The following is a 27,848-nucleotide window of genomic DNA, read 5'->3' as shown; positions in this document are numbered from 1 at the left end:
CCCTGACACTCTGAACGCCCACCCCAAGAGCTTCAATCTTGACCCCTGGGGCCTGAGCTGTGACTCATGCCCTGAGGGTTAGTGACACCACATCTCGAGTTGTCTGGGAATCAAGCAGTTTTCCCGCTGCACCCAATGCAGACTAGCCAGGGCTGTGGGCACTGGTTACCAGGAGGAGAGTGATCTGCACTCGAGGGGGGTGGGGGAGGCAGGAATGCTGAGGACTGAGGAGGGGCTGGGCCTGCCCCACCCGCAGCTGAGCCCAGAGGCCTGCAGGCGGGGGATCCGAAAGCGACCCCTGGTTTCCGGACCACACTACCTCGCTTAGCGTTTCCACATGGTGGCGCTGTCGGCCCAGAAGCGCGCTGTGCAAACCGGTAGCACCCTGGACAGGAAGGCTGAGCTAAATTCGGCATCTGGCAGGTGAGTGAGACCCCAGAGAGGTCCAGACCCCAGGGCAGCTGACTTACAGCGCGCACAGTGGTGATGACAGCACTGCCATGCTTATTTGTACCCCCACATTCTGTTTTTTTATGGGTCTAAGACTCTCCAGCTGTGGCTCCCTGCTTTGGGAATCATATGATGCCAGGATTCAATGGCTCTATTTCCAGCTGCTCTGGGCCCCATGACTTTGTGGCTGGGAGACGCCAGCACATCAGGAGCAAATGTACTCCTTCACGGAGAATTCACAGCGTGGCTACTTGGGGACCTAGAACTTGGGGCCCCGCTTCTATGACTCCAGGATTCCACCCTTCCCCCCACCCCTGTCCTCCAAATTCCAACATCATGAGGCCACTTCTGTCTGTCAGAGTCACCGGGGACAGTGGACTCAAGAATAACGCAAGCTTTGGCAAGCACAGTGTCAGCCACGCCTGCTAGGTGGCCATGTCCTAAGTGGAGCAGAGGCAGGAGTCTGGGGTGACCATGGAGTAAGATGCATGAGCTAGGGCTACACACCCCAGAATGCACAGGGGGGTCTGGGCTGTGGGGGACACCCATTCTCTGAGCCTGATGGCGGCCTTCCATGGAACGCCCCAGAGGTGCAGGCTGGTGATCCCCCAGCAGAAAGGCATTGGAGGTGTCTGGAGGAGGGGTCCAGACACCCCTGGGTCCCCTGTCACTGCCCTGAGCCCGGTTCCTCTGTGCAAGAAGGGGCTGACCCAGGGCTCCAGTGTCGGCTGGGGTGGAGTGCCTACTGTGGAGGGTAACTTGAGACAGATGGGTGGGTTCTCAGAAGTTCTGCCCCATCTCCCAGGAGCCCAGGCACAGAGACGAGCCCCAGGGACCATGGGTGCTCCCTGCAAGAACACGCCCCACCACCCCCTCTCCACCCCATCCTGGCTTCTCTCCCCGCCTCGAGGCCCTGAGTCCCACCACTGGCATTCAGATCTGGAGGGCCTTACTTTTGTGGCATATGTAATCCACAGAGAGCCCTGACCTGCCTGGAGTCCTTCTGGAGCATAGGGGAAGTTGGTGGTACACCGCCCTGAGCCTCCTTGGGGTCCCTTCCAGGGACAGTGGGGGATCAGGGCCCCAGAGCATGTGGCATCATCACTGTACTCAGTCTCAGACAAGTCATCGGATGTGACAGCTTACCTTTACAGGGACCTTCTGGAAACCAAGAGGGAGTGAACATTTGACTCGGATCTGGGCTGGGGAGGAAAGGCTCTTAGAACACAACATAAGAGGGAAACTGTGGGCCAGTGGTGACAGCGGACCTCCCCCTCCCCCTCCCCCTGCCCCCGCTGCTGTCAGTAGAGCCCTGTTCCCAAACTGTGTGCCAAGGCACCCAGGGGTGTGCCAGCAAATCCCCGAGGGTGTTGGGGGGGGGTGTTTTCCATGCTCACAGACACACAGCAGTAGCCTCATCTGTGGGAGAGACACGTGCTGCCTCCGCTGGGTTCCTGGCTGCTACTGTGATAAAGAGGAGGTGCTGGTGACATGAGGGGCCTCGCCTCCTCCCCACATAACTGCAGTCATGGGAGAATGACTTACAAACCGTACTTTTTTCAAAGACCTACTGATTACTACGTTTGTTATCTGGACCAAGTCGCTTGCTAAGCCACACCATCAGGTTGTTCTCTTGGCCTGGGTTCTGTAAATGGTGATGAGGGACAGAAAGTCTCCACCTGACAAGCAGCTGTCCCTGGGTGACCCGTGCATGGGGCAGGATCCCAGGTCCTCCTGATCTCACAACCACAGGCTCCAGGGCTCCAGGAAGCAAGTAAGCAGGTCTTCAGCCTGGTCCTCCCCTCCGAGGACAGGAAGGACTAACACCTGACACAGGGGGTTCAAATACCACCACTGACAGGGAGCTCACTACCTCACTAAGCAAACTGCCCTCTCAGCTGGCCTCCCAGACCTCCTGGGACAGTGCCTTCTTCCCCTGGGGGCTTACCCTGGGGCTTCTGGGAGCCCACCATGGGATCCTTCCTACTGGGTCATCCCTGAGTGGGGAATACTTCGACAGCCCTGTGGCGGGGGTCTGCCAAGGAAGTTCCCTCTGCATGACAGCAGGGGGCGCTGCCAGGAAACTGTCCTCAGCCACAGAGGGCTCCTGGAGGCCTGGAGCCAGCGGGCCCCTGGCAGGCGCCACAGAACCCCCCAGCACAGAGCAAAGACCTGTCAGGCTGGACTCTACCCTCATGCCAAGATGCAGAATTTCCCGCTGAAAGTCAGGGAGTGGGAAAGAACGCCACCCCACCCCCATGCTTCTGGGGTCTCAGGAAACAGACTCCGGAGCATGGAGGATGCCCACTCCCCCTCTGTGGTGTCTCCCAGGATCCCTGGAGGGCTGGTGGCCCCCTGCCATCCAGACCCAGGAGGCCAAGCCAGGCAAGCCTTCCCTCCAAAGTCTCTGCATGCAAAGACCACAGGTGGGTAAGGAAGGGCTCTCGAAGCCCCCAGCCCAGGGCCACCATCAAGCTGCTCAGCCAGGCTGCAGCCTGCCCAGAGGCTTGCCAAGATGCACATCCTCGGAGGAACTCCCCCACTCTCTCCCCCTGCATCAGAAAGCGCTGCCCAGTTCACTCTCCCCTGCACTCACCTGCACAGCAGAGGGAAGAGGCAAAGGAGGGAGAAACCAGTGGCCAAGGGAGCCCAGAGGGGCCTGGCAGATGAGAAGACTGTGTCCACCAGGTCCATCCCCTCTGTGTGTGCAGAGCCAGTAGCCTCTGGGGGCTCCCCATTAGTACTCTAATCCCCTGGCCCCACAGCTGCGAGGGGGAGCAGGAGCTGCCTCGGCGGGGCCCCCACCCCACTCCCACAGCCCAGGCCCCCGGTAATGCGATAATTGGGTGGGATTTTCACTGAGACAGAGGGGAAGTCCAGAGGCGGGTGAGCCAGCTCCCCTCCCACCCACCCTACTTCATTCCAGAATCTTCCTCCTTGCCTCCACAGGTGGGGGGCTTGCGGTGACTGGAGGTGAGGGGAGGGGTGCGGTAGAGGGTCCGGGCATGCATAGACTTAACTGGATCCCAAAGGCAGTGTGCAGGAAAGTTTCCTTGAAAGAGAAGGGCTCTCGCTCCATACATGGGAAAAGACTCCTGACGCATCACCCAGGTGACCCACTCCTGGGGCTGACTCTTTTCCCAGATGTGGAAACCAAGGTGGGTGGGGGCAGCAAGCAGTGGGTGTGGGCACTGGGGCCCACTGGGGCATCTGGAGGGACGCTAAGGCACCTCTGCCCAGAGAAAAGGCCACATGCACACCCCACGGTCTCTCCATGGGGCCCCCACACTGCAGGCCAGGTGGTGAGGCATGGCTGGAGAGGACTCATGGGAGAAGCAGGTGACCCACAAGAAAAGAGACATCAAAGAGCCCAGAGTTGGGATTACTACCCGCAGGTTGCTCCCCTAACCTCCACAGCAGTGACATGAATTCCTATCATAGGGACTTACAGGTCTCCCACAGGGCGCTTGGCAGGCACAGGCCCTCTCACCTGTTACCAGCTTCCCCAGGGGAAGCTGGGGAGACATGGAACCGGGTCTTCCCCTCCCAAATAAAAGTTCCCTGATGTCTTTCTGGCATACCCCAGAATATGCAAGGAGGGCTTTGCAGTGGACTATCCGGTGGGTACTGGCTAGCTGCCCCTGGAGACTTCGGATAGGTCTCTTTACTCTCTGGTCTGCCCTTTCCCCATCAGCTAAATCATAAAGCTTACCTAGGTCGTCAGAAATCCCTTCTGGGGAAGACTAGGAGCTCTGGGCTGCCCCAGAGGTTGGAGGTCCCAGGGCGAGAGATGCCCGGCTGCACTGCCTGCCCTCGCTAGGAAGCGCCCGGGACTGGACGTCTTCTTTCCTGGTGGGGTGCGGAGAACAAAGTGGAGGCGTCAACACCTAGGCTCCAGACAGCCCGTGTACCAGTGCTGACCTTCAGACAGGGGCCCGTGCCCTGGCCGCCCACCCAGCCACTGTCCCCAGGGCAGACCGCCTTCATCACCGCGGGTCTCCGCAGCCGAGCTGCGCGGTCAGCTCGGTTCCCAGTGGACCAGCAGGGAGCGGCTCCAGGGACTGGCCTCGGATGAAGAGACCCCCCTGGCGAGGAGATGGAAGAAAGGAAGAGCAGACCCGCCACTTGGAGAGCAGAGACAGAGCGCACTACAGAGCAGGAGCAGGAGCGAGAGCCGGACCGTGCGTCACACGGAGAGCGCAGGGCGCGCAGGGCTCCACACCGCAGAGCGGCCCTGGAGTCCCGGGCAGGCACAGCCCTGGGGCTGGGAGGGGCGCCTGTGGACCACCATCCTGAGCCCCCGCCGGCCGCCCGACCAGCGGCCCATCTGGCACAGCGCGGCCCTGGGAGCTGGCGCGCCCCGCGCGCCTTGCGCGCCCCGCGGCCACGGGAGGGGCCGCCGCCGCCCCAGCTCCAGGGCCCCGCCCGCCCGCCCCCTGCCCGCCCCGCCCCGGCCCTGGCCCGGGCCCCGGCGGGCGCCCCCCGCGGCGCTGCCCCGCCCCCGCCGGCCCGCGCCGCCCCGGGCCCCGGCCCGCCGCCCGGCCGCCGGCCCACCTGGCGCAGCGCCGCCCTCGGAGCCCGCGCACCGGCGCACACCCGCGCACCCCGCGCACCTCGCGGCCGCAGGAGGGCCCAGCACCGCCGCCCGCCAGCTCCCAGGGCCCGGCCCGCCCCGGCGCCCGTGCTCTCGGGGCGGACTCCCGGCCCTCCGCGCTCTCCCGCCCGGCGATGGCCCTGCTCGTATACTTCTTATTCCTCTACGGCCTGAAGCAGGCGCTGGGCAGTTACCCGATCTGGTGGTGAGTGAGCGGCCCCAAGCCGCCGCCGTCCCCTCGGGCAGGGCCCCGCGGTGGCCCGGAGCCCGCGCCCTGCCCCTGCGGCTCCACGGGGCACTGGCGGGTTGTTTTCCTTGGCGGCCACTTTCGACCTGTTCGGGCCAGGGCTGGGACGCGGGTGTCGGAGCTTCCGGGGACAGTGGTGTCCCGGGCCTAGAGGGGCCCCCGGCGTCGGAAAGGGCGCAGTGGCTGGGGAGAGGCGGGAACACTGTCTGCGCAGATGGCACTAACAGCCAGGCAGCGCGAAGCCGAAGCAGCTGGGCGGGCGAGCTGGGCGCAGCGCGGGGGACAAGGACACGTTCCTTACGGACCCGGTCTTACGCGCACGCACACCTTCAAACAAAGTCGGTGAGACGAAACCCAACAGCTTGGGGCAGCAGCGCAGTTAAGACAGCGGGACCTGCCCGGAGTGGCGGGCCAGGACCCTGGGGCCAGCACCAGCCTTGGCCTCTCAGGCTCGGGGGGGAGGGGTGCGGGGGGCGCGATCCGAGGGGTTTCTTCGTGAGCCCCTGTCTGAACCGGGAAGGAAAGAGGGGCCTCTGGGGCTCTCTCTGCATGGTCCTCCCGTCGGAGGCACATTTCAGTTAGACCTTCCTCAATCTGACGATGGAAATGTAGACGAACCAAAGGAAAGGTCCCGAGTGTCTACTGCACAGATATGGTGTGTGTGGGGGGGGGGGGATCACTGTTACCATCCCTTCCGGATCTGATTTGGCAGAGCCCCCACCGGGAGGGTCGCCGGCGGTAGGGAAAGGGGGAAGGCAGTATGCGGCGTTGCGCTCTGAGAAGCCCAAGATTTGAGGGTCACAAGTGGGGGCATGAGACCAGAAGACCCGGGGTTCCAGAGAAGGTTCCCCACACCCATGCTTGCGGGCGGGCGGGCGCGCGCGCGCGCGCGCACACACACACACACACACACACACACACACACACACAGGAACCTTCTCCGACGGCTTGCTTGGAATTATAATAATTACGCCGAGGGGAAGGGGTGGGGGGAACCAAGCGAGCCGAAGTACATCTAATCCGATAATAATTTTTCTCTTCGAGATGGTTCAGGAGCAGGGGCGCCTGGCTGGGGACGCGGGTCCAGGCGCAGCCAGGCGGGGCGGGGCGGGGTGGGAGGGGAGGCCCGGGCCAGTCCAGGGACCTGGGAGAGGCTGCTGGGCCGCTCTTCGGGGACCCGGGGCGTCCCTCACCGGCGCGCGCCGCACCTGCAGCGCCCTGTGGCCTTGGAGCGTGGGCTGCGGCCTCGGGGACCCTGACGCCCGCCTCGCCGGCCGCGGGGAGCTGGGGGGCACGTCCGAGAGAGCCCCGAGGCCGCCCGCTCCAGAGCAAGCTTCTAATTAGAACCCGCCGCCGCATTCCTGGGCACAGGAGGAAGGGCCCTTCGCCCCCGCGCTCCTCCCGAAAGGAAGGGCCCTGTCACCAGCCTCCTGGCCACCCCACACCTCGGGATCTTTGTCCTGTTGGCCCTGAGGCTCCCTGGCCTTACCACCCCCCCCAAACACAGGTATGCCCCCCTTTCCACCCCGACCACATGTGTTCCATGTGAGCGCACCCGCACTTGCTCGGCACCCTGCGCTTCCCAGGTCAGCGGGAGAGGCCCTTCCTCCGGGCAATCCACCCCAGCAAGATTCTGGAGCAGCCCTTGGCCCCAGAGAGAAGGGTGCCCCCGAACCCCAACTCTGTTCCTGGTGGGATTCTCACTCTTGGGGATTCTGCTTCTTGAGGAGAAGCGTCTGTGGTGGACACAGTCTCAGGGTTCCCTGGGGACAGCGGATTTATCCTCCTGCGTCCTCTCTGCCCCGGCCAGCCGCAGGGGAAGGAGCTGTACCCCCACAGGCTCCCAGGCCAAGTAGACCGGAAGGACGGCTCCCAGGGAGAGACTCAGGGTTTTCTAGCTGGGGAAAGCTTTCCTGTCTGCACGCCCTACCTGGAGGACCTTCCCCCCGTGGCCCCTCCTCTCCCCAGCCCTCCCTCCCCCCAGTGCGGCTGAGGGACCCTCTCTTTATAACTTCTCACCTTCACGCTCAGCCTCCCCTAATTGGTTGTTCCGTTTCTCCCTCCCTCCCCCAGCGAAGCTACGGCAACCCCCCTTCTCCCCACACCTTGCATATAAAAGTGAAAGTAACGGGGGCTTTCTCACCTGCGGGGACGCTGAGGAAACAGCCCAAATCGGGAGTAATTAGGCTTTTGAAGTTGGTGTGGCTCCTGGTGGGAGGGTGGAGGAGCTGGCCGCCGCCCTGTAGGGAATCCCAAAGCCACCGCTCCCCAGTGCGGGGCGGAAGCGCCCCTCACCCGGTCCTCACCCTCGGTGCCAGGGGCAGGTCCCTGCGGAGCCCAGACCGGGTCACAGTCCCACGACCTGAACATTGAGAGCGTGCCTTGTGGGCTCCTTATGCGATCCTGTGACAGATGGGGGGGGGGGCTCCCAGGGAAGGAACCAGAGAGGTGACAGGGCTGCACCACTCCTCTGAGCAGACAGGAGTGTCACGGAATTAGAACTAAGCAAACACAGGATGCGCGGATCACGGAGAACAGTACTCTGTAGGCACCAGAGCTCTGTGCCGTGCTCTGAGCCCCTTCCTCCTGTGTCCCTGAGTCTGGGCTGCAGGCATCTTGTAAGCCCCCTGGGCCTAACCTGGGCCCCTAGCAGAGGCCAGGCCCCCCACTGCCCCCACCAGGCTGTTCTGCCCCATTCCCACCGTGTCCTGCCTGTTCTGGCCAGCCTGCCCTCTGCCGTCCACCTCACTCCCTCACTGCCCTGCAGTGACAGCCCCAGTGGCCAGCAGCTAGCTGCCTTGTCTTCATCAGCACAAAAAGCCTCACCCGTCTGAGTCAGACCCTGCGTTCCACAGCCTCTGTGCTGGGAGCAGATGCCACCCGGGCTGACCCAGGACATTCCCCTGTGAAGCCACCCGGGGCAGATCTGTGGCCTGGGACGTGCTCCCACTGCAGTGCTCCCTGGTTCTCCCCCCCCCCCACCAGAGTCGTCTCACCGTCCCTAACCACTGCCCCCACACAGATTTCCTGACAGGGGACTCCCAGCTAAAAGCGAGTATCTGGCCCCTATGCCTTGCTTGCCACCTGGAAGGCCAACTAAGCAACAAGCCTGCCCACCTCCCAGAGCTTCTTCTGCATGCCCCTGTCCCGTGCCACCCCTCGGGCCCCCACATGGGTCTCCTCTGTGTTTGTGGGGTGCAGGTGCACTTGAGGTCAGAGAGGGTAGCCAGCCAGGAGCATTCTGGAGGCGCCACTATGGCCCCAGGGGTGAGCCACCAGGGTGAGGGGTGGCCTGTGTCAGATGACTTGGGACCTGAGGGCTCACCTGCTCAGACAGCAGGGCCCACACACAAGCCTTCCCGGAGCTGCCTTGCCTCTGGTGACTCTGCACCCCTGCGCCCCTCCCCAGGGCACCCCTGCCGCTCACTTCTCCAGTCTGCCTGCCGCTATGTATCTGTCTCTGTCTCTCTCTGTCTCTCTGTCTCTCCCTGTCTCTGTCTCTCCCTATCTCTCCCTATCTCTATCTCTCTGTCTCTCGCTGTCTCTGTCTCTCCTAGTTTCTATCTCTCTCTGTCTCTTGTTGTCTCTGTCTGTGTCTCTCTATCTCTCCCTGTCTCTGTCTCTCCCTGTCTCTGTCTCTCTCCCTCTTTCTCTGCCTCTCTCTTTAGCCCTGAGGCTGGTGAGGACAGTAGTGAGGTCATAAGATCAGAGGAATCCAGACACCAGATGGTGTCACTCCTCTGGTGTTGTAGGATCTCAGGGTGCGGGGAGCCCACCAGTGGCCATCCTTATATCAAGGGGCCACGTGAGAAAAGGCCACAGGTGAAACACGCATGGTCAGAACCACCAGGTCCACATCTGCACCCCCACCTGGGGCTCCCCCGACTTGACCGCCCACACACTCAAGACTGTCTCTCCCAGCCAGGGTGTCCCCTGTGTCTCACTGGGCTCGCTGTTTTAGAAGACGATTTTCTGTTTTATTTGCATAAACCTGCTAGAATCCTTTGTGGCAGGCAATACAATGGGGGAGGAGATGGAGGAAATGGTCTTAGTTAGAGAAAAGCTGTAAAGCTGTGCTTCCCTCCCAGCTCCCGGGTACAGATCTCCAGCCCCCAGGGGCCGGCGGGCGTGGCCCAGGACAGGAGCCTCAATGAAAGGAGCAGTCATGCTGCAAGTGGCCCCCGGGGCCCGTCCTGGGACAGTTGTCCGTGAAGAAATAAGAACAGAAATGGAAGACAGGGGACGCTTGGTGATGTCCTGGCTGTTGTGACCTGTTGGGTTTTGTATTATGTACTGTTCTCATGCAGCACTTTGTAATAGTGGGTTGGACACTTGAAAAACCCCAAACCCAAGTTGTAAGGTCAGGGAACACCTTCTACGTTGCCCGGCAGGCTTGGGTGGGGGATCCTGCCTGTGGACCAGCGTCCCTCCACAGTCAGCCACCCAGCACTGTCCACATGCGAGAGTTTGCATCTGCTCCTTCCAAGCCCAGGTGAAGGGCTCAGAAGTCTCCAGAGGCGGAGTGGCTCCAGATGGGCTTGCTGAAGGTGACAGTCGTGCCCACACGGTGCTGGGAGGTGGTGAGCTGCACTTCATGGGGAGCAGGAGTGGAGGCCCAGGAAGGCAGAGCCCGCCGTCCCCGGAGACCTGACACCCCCCCTCCAGAGTGAATGATGGATCTTTCCCGTGAAAAACAGAAGCCCCTTGGCTGGGCTCCTCCCGGGACACCTCCTGGCTGACTTCCCAGCTCTGGGGCCAGATCCCCACAGCACGCTGGGCAGTGCTGCCTCGGTCTCCCTCACAGCCTCCCCAGGTGACACCCTGGAGGTGTCTCACGCTTTGGTGCCTCTGCATTCCTTCCCCAACAAAACGTGCTGCAGCCGACCAGGGAAGCGGGCAAATGCATGGCCGTGGGCACAGGAGTCTCTGCCCGCCTGCCAGGACTTGTTCAAAGTATGTGTCAGTAATCCCGGCTCAGCCGGCGGGGCTGGGGGGGGGGGGCTGCAGGCAGGGAGGGGACCCAGCACGGACCAGGGTCCTGCAGCAACCCCCCACGGGCCCTCCCAGTGCCCAAGTTGCACAAACTCCCACAGGGGTCTTCTAGGCAGAAGAGGGCAGGAGCGTGGAGGCAAGTAGGGGTCTCCCAGTGGTCCCCAGTGCATGGAGGGTGCAGAGAGAATGCCCTTGGAGGAGTCCGTGGCCCCTGTGGCTCCCAGATGGCTCCATACAGACAGGACAGACCCCTTTCGTCTTCTAGGGAGCCCTCAGGGCTCGGCGAGACCTCACACCTTGTCCCCAAGACAGAGAGCCATGGGACCAGCCCTCCTGGGCAGAGACCCACAGGGAGAGTGTGGGCCCCCGACCTCCTTGCTCCCCCGGGGCCCATGTGCAGCTCTGTGTCCTCGAAGGACAAGAGAAGACGTTGCCAGCTTCCGCGGGGCCTGGAGAAGGGGGCCAGCAGGGCGGGGGCCACAGAGCGCTTCCTCAAGAAGGTGCAGATGGACATGCCATCCCACTGCTCAGAGCCCCTTCTGGAGCCTCAGGTAGATGTGGTCCCACAGTCCTTGGGAACTTCACAAAGTCTCTGCTCACCCCGGAGCACACAGGGCCACAGGCGAGGATGGAGCGGAGCCCACAGCCCACAGGCACCCTGTGCCTGCTGAGATTTACTGCAGGAGGAAACCCAGCCAGGTTCACAGACACGTAAGAGGCTGCCGCCCCACAAGACCTGCAGGGACAGTGCACAGGTGCCTCCTGCGTCTGTGGGGCGAGTGGGGCTCCTCTGCCCAGAGCCGCTTCTGTGCCCTCCACCCCCGCTGCACCATCGCGATATAAGCCCGCGGGTGACGGCCATCAGCCCATCCCTCCCCTGCGTGTTACAGCCAGCGCCTCCGCTCCACCCTGAGCAGGATGGCCTGGCAAGGCGCCCAGACTTCCACAGCGCTGCCCTCCCGGGAGGGAGAAAACCATTAACGCTGGCGGGCGGCAGGCGCGGCTCACGTGGCCCCAGCCACAGGCTGGGACTGGAGTCCAGGGGCCGCTTTCCAGGCCGCGCGCATGTGCGCTCTGGGTTGAAGGTGACATCCCCCGGTTCCTGAGAAACAAGCTATCGCTAAACTGTTAAGCAACCGTGTGTTCCCCGGACCCTGGAACACTCCCTAGTGGGCCACCTTCCATTTGAGTGCCTCACACATCTCCCAGGATTGTGGGGGCGCCGTGTCTGCTCTGCCTGAGCCGGCCTCTCCGCCACATGTGGTCTGCAGCTCAGGGACCCTGTCCCAGGTCCAAGGCGGGGCCACCGCCACCTGCTCCTGGACGTTGGCCCCTCAGCCGTGTGGACGGCCCTGCAGAAAGTCTCTCAGGGCTGGGACTCCGGGGAGAGGCTCAGAGGAGGAGGACTGTGTCTCAGGGTCAGGGGACTCTGGGTTTGAGGGGCCTTCAGGGTATCGGGCGTGACAACCGGCCATGCAGCCGGGTGTGGGCACCTTCTGGGACGGCTCCCTGCACTGTGGAGAAGTGCTCTCATTCCTCACAGGCTGAATCACGGCACCAGGTGCAGGGTGAAGGAAGTAGTAGGGTCGGGGCCTCACTGTGACCCAGACAGAGGGACAGAGGTGTAAGTGAGGGGCGGCTGGCTGCACCCCCACCCCTCCCGTCCCTGTCTGGAGCCATTTACACACCTGTAACAGCTGTGAGGCTGAGGGCAAGATGAGGGTTTAACCCAAAGCCCCGACACCCAGTGACAGCTCAGCGTGGTGCCTGAGGGTTGTGAGGCTAGGTCCTGGGCCCCCTCACAGTGCGGGGCAGAGACCCCGGGTTCACCTCCTTGGGACCTGGAGCTGGGTGGCCCCTGTGCCGACATCAGGAGAGACAGCTGCATACCTGCGTGTCAGCAGGGGAAACTGAGGCACAGTGGGTCCTAACGCAGCTGGCTGGGGGCAGGCACAGGCTGCCAGTCACGTCACCCTTCTGTGACCATCCTGCAGGGACACGGGGCTGAGTGGGGCCCCAGAGACTAGTGGTGCTGAGGGTCTTTAGTGCTGGCTGTGTGTTGCGACATATATCTGACTTGTCACAGACCCATGTTCACACCCACCCCCCAGATTCATGCATGAGCCCAGGTGACAGTGTTAGGAAGGGGGACCCGTGACGGGCTTCATGTCCTCATAAGGAGAACAAGAGCCCAGGGCTCTCTCTGTCCCCACCACGTGAGGATCTCAAGGAGCCCAGGAAGGGGGTCCCCACAGACCCCGAATGTGCTAGCACCTGGATGTTGGAGGTCCAGCCTCAGACCTGTGAGGGATACATGTGTTTTGTGTAAGCCCCCTGGTCCATGGTGTTCATTGGGGCAGCCTACACTGCCTGAGACTCTGGTCCCTAAATGCTATTCAGCAAGCCTGGAGTTCAATGCATTTTAAGGGCATCGGAGTATGGGGAGAAAGGGGCCCTTAGGAGCCATCCAGTCATATTAACACATGGATGCCAGACAGGTGTCTTCATCTGGGCCGAGATTCCCGGTCCAGGAGGTCCCAGGGTGCCATCCACAAGGTTGCGAGGGTCACAGGGAGTCACGCACTGGGCCAGCCAAGTGCAAGGCCACACAGGTGACATGATGGTGCCAGTGGGGCCTATGGGGGGATAGGAAGGGGCAGGAGAGACTCACAAAGGCCAAGGTGCCCAGGTGATGAGGCCCTTCGACTGCTTGGGGAAGTTCTGTCCCCTGGGTGTGAGCAGCTTGTGGGGACAGGTAGCAGACAGTAGGCCCCCTTTGCCGCTTACAAGTGGCCAGACTCCACAGCTTCAAACGGCACACAGTGGCACTCAGCAGGTGGCACATCTGGGTGGCTCATCTGTGGTCCCCACTGTGGTCTCTGGAGCCTCACTCACAGTGCTAGCTCGTCTGGGGGAGAGTGAGCTCCTGACCTCGCCCACTGTCACGTGTGGGTCCTTGGGCTCGGGGGACCCAGTCCCCACGTGCTGGCGACTGCCAGCCAGATCGTTCTAGCTCCTGGGGCGGGGGTGCCTCTCTGGTCCAGGGACATGGGCTCCTGGCACAGAGCCAGTGGCTGCTCTGGATGCCCCAACATCTCTGACCTCTCCTCCTGGACAGAGGCTGTGCTTTGAAAGCACGTGTGAGATAGGTGATCCTGATTTACGTCTGTAAGTGTGGCCTGGCATCCTGGCTATGGTCACGGTCCCGATGGCACGGCAGCGGGGTGGGGCCTCTGGGGGCCCCTCAGTGTCTGGGCCTGGAGGGAGTGCCTCCTTCCCAGGGTGCACAGCCACGCAGCCCCTCCTAGAAGCTCGGGGTGTGGGACCCCCGGGACGGGGAAATGATATTGGTATTTGCACCCACCGTGAACAGCAACCAGACTTGCCTCTGACGAAGGGCAGCAGTGATGGGCCTGGGAGCCAATGTCACCAGGAGAAAGCAGATATGACAGTCAGGCATTGATCAACCACCGGGTGGGCTCGCTCGCTTACCCTGTGCTGCGACTCAGTCCCGTTTCTGGCTCCTCTGCTTGGTCAACAGAACCACGGAGAGTCCACCTGAACTCACCCCTGCACTGACAGCACCATGGAGATCTTCATCCGTCTGTCCCACCCCTACCCACCCCGGCACTGACAGCACCACCGAGAGCCTGCCCCTACCCATCCCTTCATGCTCACATCGCTCTCATCACAGGGTGGAGTGACCACCAGTGCCTTACCATCAGCCAGCGCAGGCTGACATCACCACCTTTCCAGGATGTCCTTTCCTCCGGGATATGACTCAGGAGTTCAGAGTGCATTCAGTGCCCTTGCATTTTATTGTGCTCAGAGAACTTGGGGGAACAAAGGGCACGGGGATGGTGGTGCCCTCTACCTCTCAGTGCTGCCTCCAGCCCCTGGCAAGGCCCTCGGACAGGCCAGTACATCACCATCCCCTGGAGGCAGCCACTGCATGGCTCGGAGCCTCTCCCTGCCCTCCTGTTCTGCTCCTGGCCTCACCCCAAGCGCCCCGCTTCCTCCCAGGAGGGTGTGGGAGGAGGGACTTAGAGATTGCGGTTTCCCAAGTGTTGATGGATGGAGGACATCTACCTTCCCTGTATATGAGGAATTTGGATCCGGGAGTATGGGGGGATAGTGCACATCCACTGTGGATGTTCTCCCTACCTTTATGGAGACATAACTGACAGATAACACTGTGTGAGGTTAAGGTGTACAACATGATGATGTGATACATGTATATATTATGAAATGATCACCACACTAAGGTTCGTGAACACCAGCTAAATTTTTAATGTGATTTTTTTTAATGACTGGGTTTTGCCTTCGAGGCCAAGCCACAATCTGGTGTCCTGCCAAGCCCCCCTGACCACTTCTCACCCACAATGCCAGCCCCCTTCTGTGTGGGACCGGCAGCTCCCAGCTCTCCACCCTCCCCTGGCCACCTCTGGGGCAGAGGAAACTTTCCGGAAGCAGTCCAAGGGGCATCGGGCATGGGGTCTGGCGTGGGTGTGAGAAGAACCCAGACAGGGCTTGGGGGTGGGGGTGGGGCAGAGGGCTGGAACAGCTGGAGCGGCATCTGGGCTGGCACCCTGGCCTTGATGCCTGGCTCCAGGATGTGGCGAGCTGGGGCCTGCCCTGGAAGGGGGGTGGGGGGGCAGGAGCTGACTCAGCACCCCGGAACCAGGCTGCTGCCAGAAGCTGTGAGCTGGGAAGTCCCGGCTCTGCTCTCCCCAAGGCATGGCCTGGGGGGCATAAGGGAAGCCTGATGGAAGGCAGGCTCTGCCCTGGGAGCTGAGGGGTCCTGGGGGGGGGCAGGCTCTGGGCTCTCTGTCCCCCTCCCAGCCTCCGCCCGGCATGAGTCCTGGCTCTGGCATCTGGCCAGGAGGCCAGCACCACAGGCCTGACGGAGTGTGTCTGAACTAAGGGATGCCTTTCTTTTCCACGCGTCCCAAGTCTCCAAGTAAAGAAGAGAGAAATGGAGTGAGTGAGTTTCCTCCTGGCAGACCCTCCCCACCCCTCCTCACTGAAGCAAGGCTGTGACCACAGAGGACAAGCTGGAGGAAGCCAGCCCCCATCGGAAAGCCCCGCACCAGACCGTGACGTCAGACCTTCCAAGTGTTGCCTGTGGAGAACGGCCCACAGTTGGAATGGTTGCGGGAACATCTGTGTGCCCACAGCCCCGGGCTATTCTGCCTGGCTGTCCCGCTGCTGACCACTGCCTCCACGCACCCATCTGTTCATCTCACATTTTCATTTTGACCGCGAGCACGCGGGCCGGCTCATCAGTAGCGAGAGGTCCACATCTGTGTGAAATCACGGCCTGTGTGGTCCTGCATCAGTGAGGCATCCTGGTTCATGGAGTCCAGGGGCAAGGGCAACCTCACTGAGGGTGACCAGCTGAGCTTACAGTCCTGGGGAAACTGGGACAGTTGGTCCCCAGCCTCGCCCACCAACTGGCCCCCAAAGCACCTCTCCTGGGCTCCTGGATGCTCCAAGGTGCATGGATAGAAAATCATCAGCTTGGCTCCCACGGTCACCTCCCTGGCCCGGTGTGGCCTCCAGGACCAGCCACAGCAGTCCTATCTCGGTCGGAGGCAGAGAGGAGCCTCGTGGGTGACCAGCCAGGCCTCCCCCAGAGGGAGGCAGAGGTGGACTCCTGTATGGGAGGGCCGTAGAGGCTGAAGAAGGATCCTGAAAGAGTACCCCACCACCCCCACTCAGGTCCTGCCCTGTGTTATTTCCAGCTGTGTCCTCACAAGGCCTGGCTACTTGCTTCTCCAGAACCCTCCCCCTGGGTCCCTCCACTCATTAGGGAGGGTGTCACCTCAACAGTTCCTGCTGACATCCGGTGGTGCAGAGGGGGAAGGGCATGTGACCTCTCCTGGAGCATGCTGCATGCGTGTGGACGGTGGGAACACGAGGAGGGTTCACTTCAAGACATACCTCACAGTGGAGGCAGACACCTGACATTAGGCAGGTGTGGGCAGAGCCACCCTCGCGCGGCACACGCACTGACCCAGGCTGGGGTCCCTGGGGCTAGGACAGAGGCAGCATGGTGGGTGGGTGGGAGGCATAGGACCCGGCAGGAGTGGCCTGGACATGCAGTGCTGGTGGCAATGTTCTGAAGGAGCACAGGCTGGGGGAGTTCGCCCTGTATTTACAGATTCTCTGTGCAAGCTTGAGTAGTGGAGGGAACACAGGACAGATGCCACCTGTCTCTCCCCACACCGTCCCCCTGCGCCCCCTGGCCTCTCTGCCCGCTTCCTGTGCTCCAGCCTGGCCAGGCCCATCTTGTCAGCCTAGAGGCCTTGCTTGCACCCACAGGCTGAGGGTCCTTCCCCGAGGGCAGAGAACACTGACGTTGGCCTGCATGCCACCGGTCAGCCCACGAGCCGAGCTCTCCTCCCATCCCACCGCCCACCTGCTCTGCCAGCCCCCTGGGATGCTCATGGCCCAGGTCGGCGCAGGGGTCCCCATGGGAGTGGCCCCTGCCTCTGGTCTCCCTTCCCAGATGTCCGTGCAGGCCAGGGTGCTGGGGAGCCAGGCCCAGATCACAGGACACTTTCTGGGGAAGAAAGACCACACAGGGGTGAGGCAGATGGTTGGGCTTTCTGGAAACTTTGAGGTTCTCAGGACTGTGGGGTGGGTGTGGAAGAAAGATGGCCGGGCAACTGGCACTCAGTAGGGTCTGTGTGTAATGAAGGAATGAGCGAGGGAATGAGCCAGCCCTGCTGCCCCATTCCCCACAAGCAATGGCCCGGCCCCACCATCCCAGGCCAGGCCAGGGACACAGACATACTCGAGAATGGTGTGGCCTGCGGTGTCTGACACGGGGTCCTGGCCGGTTTTCTCATCAAGGCACTAGGGTGAGGACAGACAGGACCGGTGGGGAGCACGCCAAGGGAGGGCCGTCAGATACTGGGGCTCGAAAGTGGAAGGGACCCAAGACACTGAGGGCATGGAAGATCAGGGACACAGGACCCGCTGCCTGTGGCAGGGAGGCTTGGCTCAGGCATCTGGCTGCAGAGAGATAGGTTTTAGTTCTCAGGAGATGTTCTTGGGGAGGAGGGGGGGAGGTGAGGACAGGGTGAATGTGGTGGTCCACCCAGGAATGTGGGGGAGCACACGCTGTCGGGAGTTGGCCAGGGGAGCACAAGTGGAGGTGGGACTTCCAGAGCCAGTGGCCTGCTCCCCAGCTGGCTTCCTAAATGAGGCAGAGGTGCTGCACAGGGAGCCCAGGAGGGTGACCCACACAGGGGCAGTGGAGGGCCTGCTGGAGGCAGGGAGGCCAGTGTGACTGCACAAGGCCCACAGGCTGTGTGGGGAGAGCAGACAGATCTGGATCGGGCAGGACAGCACTGAGGAAGCTTCTCTCTGCAGCCAGGAGGCAGCCTCAGGTGCTGGAGGGCTGGGCTGGTGCCTACTGGCAAGGAGGCCTTGAAGGTTTGGGAAAGGAGGGAAGGACGGGCGGCGGGGGGGGGGGGGGGGGGGGGCGGGCGGCAGGAGGCGGGCGGGAGGATCTGCTGTGTATTTCCAGAGTCTTTCCAGGGGGGAGGATTGTTTCTCTGACAGTGAGTCCCTGCTTCCTATGGCTCTCACCACAGCTGGTTGGAACCAGGTTAGACTCCACGTAGGACATCTGGAACAGCGGTGTCATCATGCAGGGATGTGGACGGCTCAGACATACAGAAGCCTCCCACCTGCCTTCTCTCTGGGTGCTGGGTCCCCCCCCCCCCGCCCCCGAAGCAAACAAGAAGAGCCTCTGGGGATTCAGCTGAGGCGTCTCTCCCTCCAAACAAAGGAGAGTCAGGCCTTCCTGCCGGGAGCCCACCAGAGTAAATTACCAGATAAGCAGGGGCCTCCCTGCCAGGCCAGGGGCTGCTCTAGATCTTCATTCCAGGCGTGGGACGCAGCATACCCAGCAGCCCAGAGGAAGCAGAGAGATGGGCTCCTGAGGTGGGAGTGGAGAGCACGTGGGAGACCGTGAACAGGCAGCAGGATCACCTGGGGCACTGGGCCGAGGAGTATACAGGTGGCGGGATCCAGTGTTCCCCACAGGACTGGGCCGACGTGTCCACAGGTGGTGGGATCCAGCGGCCCCCACGGGTCCGGGCAGGTGTTTCAACTTGTCACCCATACAATTGTAGAAGCTCTTTCTGCTCTGCCCCCAAAAGGACCTGACAGTTCTTTCTTTGAAATCAAGATGCAAGTCCATACAGTAAAACAGACATGGTTTAGTCAGCCTCGAGACATAAACGCGTGTGTAACCAACACAGAGCACTTCCATCGCCCCAGGCCGGTGCTGTCTGATAGAACTTTCCACAGGGACCAAAATCTCCCTTATCTGACCGTCCAGCTCGGTAGCCACAGCTGTGTGCAGCTGGTGGGACTGGAAAGTCAAAATTCTCTCTCTTTTGTTGTTCAACTTAACTTAAATTTCATAGGTGCACAGTGAGTGGGAACCATCCCCGAGACATTCCCTCTGCACCTCTGCTCAGGGGGGTACTCCCACAGGAATTCAGGAGGAACCGCAGCCCTGGTTTATGTCCTCATCTACGACTGCTCATGGCCACGGCCACAGTCGGAGGTGCAGGCACACACTGGCCGAGCCAGGTGTCCCCTTGGCACCTGCTACCTGTCAGAAGCACGCTGGGCTGCATTTCCTAGAGGGAGTGAACAGCAGCTGTTCACCCTTGCGCCCTGTGGGTGCAGACTCAAGTGGCTCCATCCTAATCACAGCGCTGTGAATGTCCGTGGGCACGTGGCATGGAGGGCACATGGCCTTCTGTCTGTTGGGTAAATAGCCAAGAGCAGCTGTCACGCGGGCGTGAGTGCAGGGTGATTTTCACCCCAAGGATCAGCCGCTGCTGTGCCCTGTCTGGCCGCCGACACCCCCTCCTCTGGGCAGCCCCCTGGGGTTGACCGGTCGCACACTGTGCTCCCCACGTTTCCAAAGCTCCGCTGCCCTGCTACCCCCACCCTGACAGAACAGCCCCTATACTTGTGCAGAGCACCAGGCAGGCTTGCACTCTCCGTTTCCTTGGTTGCTTTCCCACCACGCCTCATGCACGTCTGGACGATGTTTGGTACCATCCAGGTACAGGGTGCAGACGCTCTTCCTTCATGCAGAATGGCCGCGTGCGCACTGAGGAGCGCGGGCAGGGCGGCTGCACCACTGATCAGGCCTCCTCCCCTCCTCCCCAGGTCCTTGGCCATCGGGCCCCAGTACTCATCCCTGGGCACTCAGCCCATCCTGTGTGCCAGCATCCCGGGCCTGGTGCCCAAGCAGCTGCGGTTCTGCCGGAACTACGTGGAGATCATGCCCAGTGTGGCGGAGGGCATCAAGATAAGCATTCAGGAGTGCCAGCACCAGTTCCGTGGCCGCCGCTGGAACTGCACCACCGTCAACAACAGCCTGGCCATCTTCGGCCCCGTGCTGGACAAAGGTACGCGGGCCCCCGTACCTCTTGGCCTTCAGGTGGACGTGGTAGGTCCTTGCAGCTCCCCTTCAGTGCCAGGAGCCGCTCTGCCCTGACCCACCTCAGTGTCTCCCCTGTGCTCAGCATAGGAGCGGCGCCTCCGGCGGGCGGGCAGTGCCCTGCAGACCTCAGCCTCTTAGGGGGCTCCTGCAGCTCCAAAAGGAGTAGGGTAATGCAAAGATCCCTCCTGCTTCCCCTTCCCCAAGGCAAATTGTATGGTCTCAGGAGGACGAGATTAACCATCGCAGGCTTCCCACAGGAGCCAGGCCTTCAGGGGGGTCTTGGAGAGAAAATAACAAAATTTGTATTAAAACAATAAAACATAGGGAGGGGAGGAGGGGTTGGGGGCCACAGAGGCACACCGAGGGAGTTATCCTGGGTCCTGGGGCCGGGAAGGAGAAGAAGATGAGGGTTGGGTGTTGGTTAACTTTTGGGGAAGAGCAAATTTTCACCAAACATAGTGGTTTATGCAGTAATAACCATGTGCCATATGTCCCGACACCTGCAAATCAGAGGTCAACAGTGCTGCATCTCAGCTGGTCCCTGGTCTGGGACACGTCTGGCAGCTGAGGCTATGCTCAGCAACAACACCCAAAAGTGGCCTCTGCAATATGGTGGCTGGGCCCCACAGACAGGTGGGGAGGGAGAGAGGTGCCTTTCACTCAGCATAATGTTTTCAAGATTCGTCCACACTGCGTGTGTCAGCACTTTAGGCCTTGTTAGGGATGAGTAATAGCTCTCTGTGCAGATAGACCACATTTTATTATGCATTGGTCACTGATGCACATTTGGGTGATTTCTACCTTTTGGCTCTTGTGAACAGCGCTGCTGTGAACATTCTTGTACAAGTATCTGTTTAGATACCTGTTTTTGAATCTTTTGCATGTATTCTCAGGCATGGAATTGTTCTGTGTAAGTTCTGGGGGAAACACCACACTGTTTTCCACAGGGGCTGCACCATCTCACGTTCCCACCAGCAGTGCACGAGGGTTCCAGTTCCACATCCTTACCACCCTTGTTATTCTGTGTCTTCCCTTCAGCCATCCCAGTGGGTGCAAAGTGGTATCTCGTTGTGGTTTTTCTTTGCGTGTCCCCAATGCCTAATGATGTTGAGCATCTTTTCATGGGCTTGTGGGTCATCGATATGTCTTCTTTGGGGAATTCCTATTCAAGTTCTTTGCCCAATTTTTAATTGGAGTGCTTGTCTTTTTGTTGTTGGGTTCTCAGAGCTCTTTATATATTCTAGACAATGGATTCTTATCAGATCTATGATCTGCAAATCTTTTCCCAGTTGTATAGGTTGTCCTTTCATTGTTGTAACCGTGTCCTGTAATGCACAATAGTTTTAAATTTTGGGGAAGTCCAACTTATCTATTGAAATGTCATATCAAAGTAAGCATTGCCTAATCTAAGGTTACAAACATTTACACCTGTATTTTCTTCTAAGAGTTTTATAGTTTCATCTCTTATATTTAATCTTTGATCTATAATGAGCAAATGTTTGTGTGTGGTGTGAGGTAGGGGTCCAGCTTTATTCTTTTGCATGTGGAAATCCAGTTACTCCAGCCCCATCAGTTGTTGAACAGATTATTTTTTTCCCCATTGAATGGTCTTGGCCTCCCATCAAAAATCAATTGACCACGGATGTGTGGATTTATTTCTGGACTCTCAGTTCCATTCCTTTGGTCTATACGACTCCCCTTTTGCTAGTTCCACACTATTTTCATGGATTTACCTTTGTGGTGTGTTTTGAAGTCAGGAAGTACAAATCATCCAGTCTGTTTTTCTTTTACAAAATTGTTTTGGCAATTGGGTGCCTTGCAATTCCATATGAATTTTAGGATTAGCTTCTCCATGTCTGTGAAAAAGGTTTTCGGGATTTTGATGGGCAATACATTCAGTCTGGAGATTATTTGGGAGAGTATTGTCATCCTAACAATGTTAAGCCTTCTGATCCATGAACATAGGATGCCTTCCTGTGTATTTAGGTCTTCCTTGGTTTCTTCCAGCAACAATTTGTAGATTTTGGTGTACAAGTCTTGTACCTCTCTCATTAATGCATTCCTAAGTATTTTATCTTTTTTGATGTAATTGTAATTGGAATTATTCTCTTAATTTCCTTTTTGGATTGTTCATTGCTACTATATAGAAATATAACTAATTTTTGTGTTTTGATCCTATATCTTGCAACTTTGCTTCATTTGTCTTGTAGCTCTGAGAGGTTTTTTGTAGGTTCCTTAGATTTTCTTTTTTTTTTATTTTTTAATGTTTATTTTTGAGAGAGAGAGAGAGAGGGAGAGAGAAAGTGTGAGACACAGAATCCAAAGCAGAATCCAAGCTCTGAGCTGTCAGCACAGAGCCCAACCCAAGGCTCAAAACCCATGGACCACAAGATCATGACCTGAGCTGAGGTTGGACGCTTAACCGACTGAGCCACCCAGGCACCCCTAGGATTTTCTATATATAGGATTATATCACTTATTAATGGTGACAGTTTTACTTTTTTCTGTCCGATTTGTATACCTTTGGTTTCTTCTTCTTGCCTAATTGCTCTGTCCAGCACTGCCACACTATGTCATGTAGCAGTGACGACAGCAGGCAAGCTTGTCTCATTCCTGATCTTAGGGAGAAGCACTTAGGTCTTTCACCATCGAGTAAGAGGTTAGCTGTGGATTTTCCATAACTTCCTTTTATCAGGTTGAGGAAATTCACTTCCATTCCTCATCTGTTGCGTTTTCATATCATGAAAGGGTGTTGGATTATATCAAATGCTTTTTCTGCTCCAATTAAGATGCCCATGCGGTTTTGTTCCTTCATTCTCTTAGTGTGATGTGTTATTATTGGTTGATTTTTCTACACTGAAGCACCCTTGCATTCTTGGGATAAATCCCCATTGGTCATGGTCAATAATCCCTTTAACATGCTGGAGGATTTGGTGTGCAAGTATTTTGTTGAGGATTTCTGCATCAATATGTACAAGGGCCATTGGTCTGTAGTTCTCTTTCCCTGTAGTGTCTTTGTCTGGCTTTGGTATTAGGGCAACACTGGCCTCAGAGAATGAGTTAGGAAGTGTTCCCTCCTCTTCTATTTTTTGTAAGAGCTTGAGAAGGATTGGTGTTGATTGATTCTTCTTTAATTGATAGAGTCCACAAGCGAAGCTTTGCTTTTTTGGGATGTTTTAAATTATTGATTTGATCTTATTACTTGTTATTTAGGTCTGTTCAGATGTTCTATTTCTTCTTGAGTCAGTTCTGGTATTTGTGTGTGTCTAAGAATGTATTCATTTCATCTAGGTTAATCTTTCATTTTTGAAAAATAGTCTTGCCAGATGTAGAATTCTTGGTTGACACTGTTTTCCTTCAGTACCTTAAATATATCATCCCACTGCCTTCTGACTCTGGTTTCTGATGAGAAATTGGTTATTAATCTCATGGAGGACTCTTTGTACACAAGGAGATGCTTCTCTCTTGTTGCTTAAAGATTTTCTTTATCCCTGTCTTTTGATAGCTAATTAAAATATGTATCAGTGTGGATCTCTATGTTTATCCAAGTTGAAATTTGTTGAACTTCCTGGATATATTGATTCAAGTTCCTTATCAAATTTGAAACATTTTGGCCATTGTTTCTTCAAATATTCTTTCTGCCCCTTTCTCTCTGTCCTCTCTTGGGACTCCCACAATGTGGTGTTTGTTGCTACATTTGATGATGTCCCACGGGTCTGTTCATTTTTCTTCATTCTTATTTCATTCTGTTCCTCAGACTGCATTATTGCAATTGAATTATCTTCAGGGTCACTGATTGTTTCTTTTGCCTGCTCAGCTGTGCTGTTGAAAACCTCTAGCAAATATTCTGTTTCAGTTATCATGCTTGTCAGCCCCACAATTTCTATTTCATTGCTTTTGTAATTTCTCTCTATTTACTGAAATTCTCTCTTTGTTGAGACCGTGTTCTCCTGGTTTCTTTTATCCTTTTGAGCAGACTTAGGATAGTTGATTCAGAGTCTTTGTCCACTATATCCAATATTTGTGCTTCCTTGAGATACCCTCTGTTAACTTCCTTTTTCCTATGAAGGACCTGTACTTCCTTGTATCTTTGCATGCCTTGAAACTTTTTGTTGGAATCTGTACCTTGTGATTATCATAAATGGTCACTCAGGAGATCAAATTATTTCCCCTCCACAGAGTTCAGTGTGCTTATTGTGGGTTGTACTAGCTTGTTTCATTACCGACTCTTCTTTAGCTTGTGGTTTGGCAAAAATTTCCTTTGCCTTGGAGGAAATAAAAAGGGAAACAAAGTGAAGAAAGAATACTCCTCTGGTCTCTGCAGATTGGCTGTGTTGTGCAGGCCTTCAACCTCAGCTAGTCTGCTCACTGCTCTGCCTTAGCCTTCGCTTCCTGCATGCACTGAGCAGATCAGCACAGGTGGAAGCTGAAGGTCTCTCTTGAGTATGCATTCTGCCCTTGGTTTGCACGTGGGCTTTAGGTCTCCTGGTCCACAGGAGATTTGCAAACCCTTCACTCCCCAAAGCAGCTCTCCCCCACCTTTCCCCCAGGCAATCAGTATGTCTATTGTTGGCCCCAACTATAATTTTTTGCTTCACAGGCAGCAGCTTGTTCATTTCATTTTCAGTGTTTTCCAGGAATACCCCTTGCTTAACCACTGTTACACCCCAAGAGAGTTCTGAGGTGGGCATCAATTTTTCAGGGAACCTCCAGACAGGTCAAATCAGACAAATTCTTCCAGAGAACATCTACTCTCCTCCCTCTGGAACCATCCACCTACGTGGGATCAGTGCATTTGGCCATCTTAAGACCTCTCTTTGCTGATGGTGGCAGGCTGTGTAACCTTTTCAGAGATACCTTTTCCTGGAGTCAGCATTTGCCTGGTTGCTAACCACCTTGAACCCCTTTTCAGGACTCTGATGACATTGGCTCTGACAGTTTTTGCTTCACTTTTTTCCATGTTTCTCTGGAGGGTTGGGCCCTGGGAGCTTCTCACTCTGCCATTTTGCTGATGTGACTCCATACCACCTTTTGATAACTGGCCTCAGAGGCCATGCAGCACTACATTCTGGTGTCCAAGACAGTTACAAAGGTCCACCTGGGTTCTAAGATAGGGGGGCACAGACCTCAGTGGCATGTTGAGGTCCCCTAGGGAGAATATCCACCAGTGAAGCTGCCTCTGGTATGCCGAGGAAGGCAGGACAAGAGACATTTGAGCCCTGGGACCACTGGTGTGCATGGAGAGCTGAAGGGTTTCCTGAGAGTGCAACCCAACATTCATGGAGGGTTGGTTGTGCTGGATGGCATTTGTTCAAGGGCCTGAGGCTCCACGACTTCAAGTGGCTGTGGCCATGCCCAGGGGCCATGTAGGGGAGGGGGATCACACCATGTGACCTTGACTGGTGAGTCAGCTGGCTTCCTGGAGTGTCAGCGTCCCTGTCTATAAAATGGGAGACTAATTGCCACTCAGCTGACTTCACAGAACTGCTGGTTGGGGTAATTACATGGTCATCCCCATAGGGGCAGCTGCTGCCATGTGTGGGAGGAGTCAGGGTCACAGGACGCTGTGGCGCATCAGCCATGTGGGGGCGTGTGTGGTGGGTGGGTGTGCCTATGTGTGCGTGAGTATGTACATGTATGTGTGTGTGCATGTGTAAGCACACATGTGTGGTGTGGTTGCCACCCACACAGGTCTTATGGTGTCCTGTGGCCAGGGGTGTTGTGGCCTGAGAAGGCATGTCCAGCAGGTCCCTAGACACCCCCCGGATGGTTCCAGCTGCCCAGGTGAGAAAGAATGTCAGGAAGAAGAGAGGAGCCTGACCTACCCGGAGAAGCTACCCCCTGGGTGGTGGAGGAAGGCAGTGTGAGGCTGGGTCAGACCCCACCAGAAGGCCAGAGAAGGAAGTGTAGGTTGACTTCTGGCCTCTATTCTACCCCATGGTCTACATGTCTGTTCTCTGCTGGTTCTGTCATACGGTTAGAAAGCAGTGTGAGTCCACCAACTTTGCTCTGCTTTTTCAAGACTGCTCAATTATCCAGGACCCCTTATCATTCTGTATGGATTTCAGGATCAGCTTGTCAATTTCTGCAAAAAAGAAAAAGAAAACACCTCGAATTTTTAAGGATTGGGTTGACTCTGCAGATCGCTCTGGGGAGTATTGCCATTTTGATGTTAAGACAATCCATGAACATGGAATGTCTCTCCATATACTTAGGCCTCCTTCAGTTTCTTTCAGGGACATGGGGCAGTTTTCAGCACACAAACCTTACAGTTATTCTGTTTCATTTATTCCAAAGTATTTTACTCTTTTTGATGCTGTTGTAAGTGGAAACGTTTTCTTAATCTCACCTTTGGGTTATTTGTGGCTGTGCATGGAAAGGGATGATTGGTTTCCAACATCAACCTCATGTTCTGTAATGTTGTTGATGGTCTATCCGTTCTGATAGAGGTGTTATGCATTCCATAGGGTTTCCATACCATTTAGTAACAGGAACAGTTTTCCTTCCTCCCCCCAATCTGGATACGCTTTATTTCTTTTTCTTGCTCCTAGCCCTGGCTGGAGCCTCCGGAACAATGTGGGGCGGCAGTGAGCAGAATGAGCACCCCAATTTCCTCCTGATCTCAGGGGCAGCTTTCCGTCTTTCACCACTGGGCAACCTGTTCTTAAATGTTAAAGATCCAGGTGTGAGGTTCCTCATTCACACAAAGGAATAGGTAACACAGGGGAGTTTTGCTATGATGCATCTCTCGATTCTCTGAATTTTTCCTGAGTTATGTGTGACAAAAATCACATAGTGATCTATTATCAAGAAGTTTTAAAAATCTGTCAGCTCATGGCTCGGTTGGGTCTGCCTTTCACTGTGGAGAGCAAGGAGTTGGATGTACCTGATCTGCACAGAGCTCCAGGGCCTGGAAGCCTGGGAGGGAGTCCCCTCCTGGGACAAGTTGGGGATGGTGGGTTTAAGGGGGCAGGCAGAGAGGAAGTGAGGATGCCTTGGGAGCACCCATGTGATCCAAGGATCCTGCCCCGTTTCCATGCCCCCCCACCCCCAGCGATACATGGACCTGCCTGGTAGACCCCTTGGGTAAGCCGTCATTCTGCTTGGACACAGCATCACTGCCCCCACTGCCCCCCGCGATACATGGACCTGCCTGGGAGATCCCTGGGGTAAGCCGTCATTCCTCTGGGATGCAGCATCACTCTCCCTGGCCACGAGCTCTATCCCTTTCAGACACGTGCATACATCAGGTTATATCATTTCAGGGCAAACCCACAACCCGCCGGTTATGCTCAGACATGCCTGCAAACTCCTCAGGCAGGGTGGCCTCTGAGGGTCCTTGGCCCCTGCACCCATTCCCCGCTGCTCTGCCCTGCATTACCACCACCTCCTCCCCAGCCCTCTCCTTGGGACTTATCCACTCCCCACCCCTTTGGACTGCCGCTACACACAGGCTTTCCTGCCCATGAGACCTGCCTGTGCACCTTGTCCTCACTGCTCCCTGCTCCCTGCAGTCTGAAGGCGGCTCGGCTCCGTCCTCATGGTCTTCAGCTCCATTTCCTCCTTCACCCTCTGCCCAGGCCCCCACAGCTGCTCCACGTTTCCTGACTCCGTCCCCACCCTCACGGTCCCAGGACAAGCACCAGGCACTGCGGGGTGCTCTCAGTACACCGTGGGTCCCGCGTCACACACAGCAGATGCCCACGCAGCACGCAAGCAGGGAAGACACTGGGGCAGTGCCAAGCACACAGTTGGTGCTACAGAAGGAAGTGCTGAATGGTTGGGTGGGCTTCCCAGAGGAGGTGTTACCTGAGCTGGAGAAAAGGGGCATGTTTACAGTGCTTTCTAGGGGCATGCTAAGTGTTCACACATGGAGAGAGGACTTGAATCCAACCCTTATCTGGTGAATGGCGGCTCTGGTCACAAGTGAGGACACTGAGGAGTGGTGCAGAGCCAGGCCAGGACTCCTGAGGACACCCTAGCCTGTGGAGGGGGCTGCAGGGTGCCGAGAATACCTGCCAGGGGTCTGGGATGACAGCAGAGCTCTCTCCAGGAAAGAGCAGGCCCCCCAGTGCCCAGGGAGC

At 57.5% G+C, this 27,848-nt stretch overlaps 1 protein-coding gene across 1 annotated transcript in view; it reads left to right on the top strand.

Moving 5' to 3' along the window:
* Positions 1-5,178: 5,178 nt before the first annotated feature.
* The window catches only part of WNT3A (Wnt family member 3A), a 41,022-nt gene continuing 18,352 nt past the window's right edge, over positions 5,179-27,848 (top strand). The window contains exons 1-2 of the mRNA XM_047090932.1: positions 5,179-5,249; positions 19,488-19,729. Of these exons, the coding sequence (XP_046946888.1) occupies positions 5,179-5,249; positions 19,488-19,729 (313 nt within the window). The remainder of the gene's footprint in view (positions 5,250-19,487; positions 19,730-27,848) is intronic.

Source organism: Lynx rufus, unplaced genomic scaffold, assembly GCF_022079265.1.
Source record: "Lynx rufus isolate CCGP_SWC_20201006 ecotype Redwood Valley unplaced genomic scaffold, mLynRuf1.p SCAF_1, whole genome shotgun sequence".
Lineage (NCBI taxonomy): Eukaryota > Metazoa > Chordata > Mammalia > Carnivora > Felidae > Lynx > Lynx rufus.
This window is presented reverse-complemented; position numbering and strand designations above follow the sequence as displayed.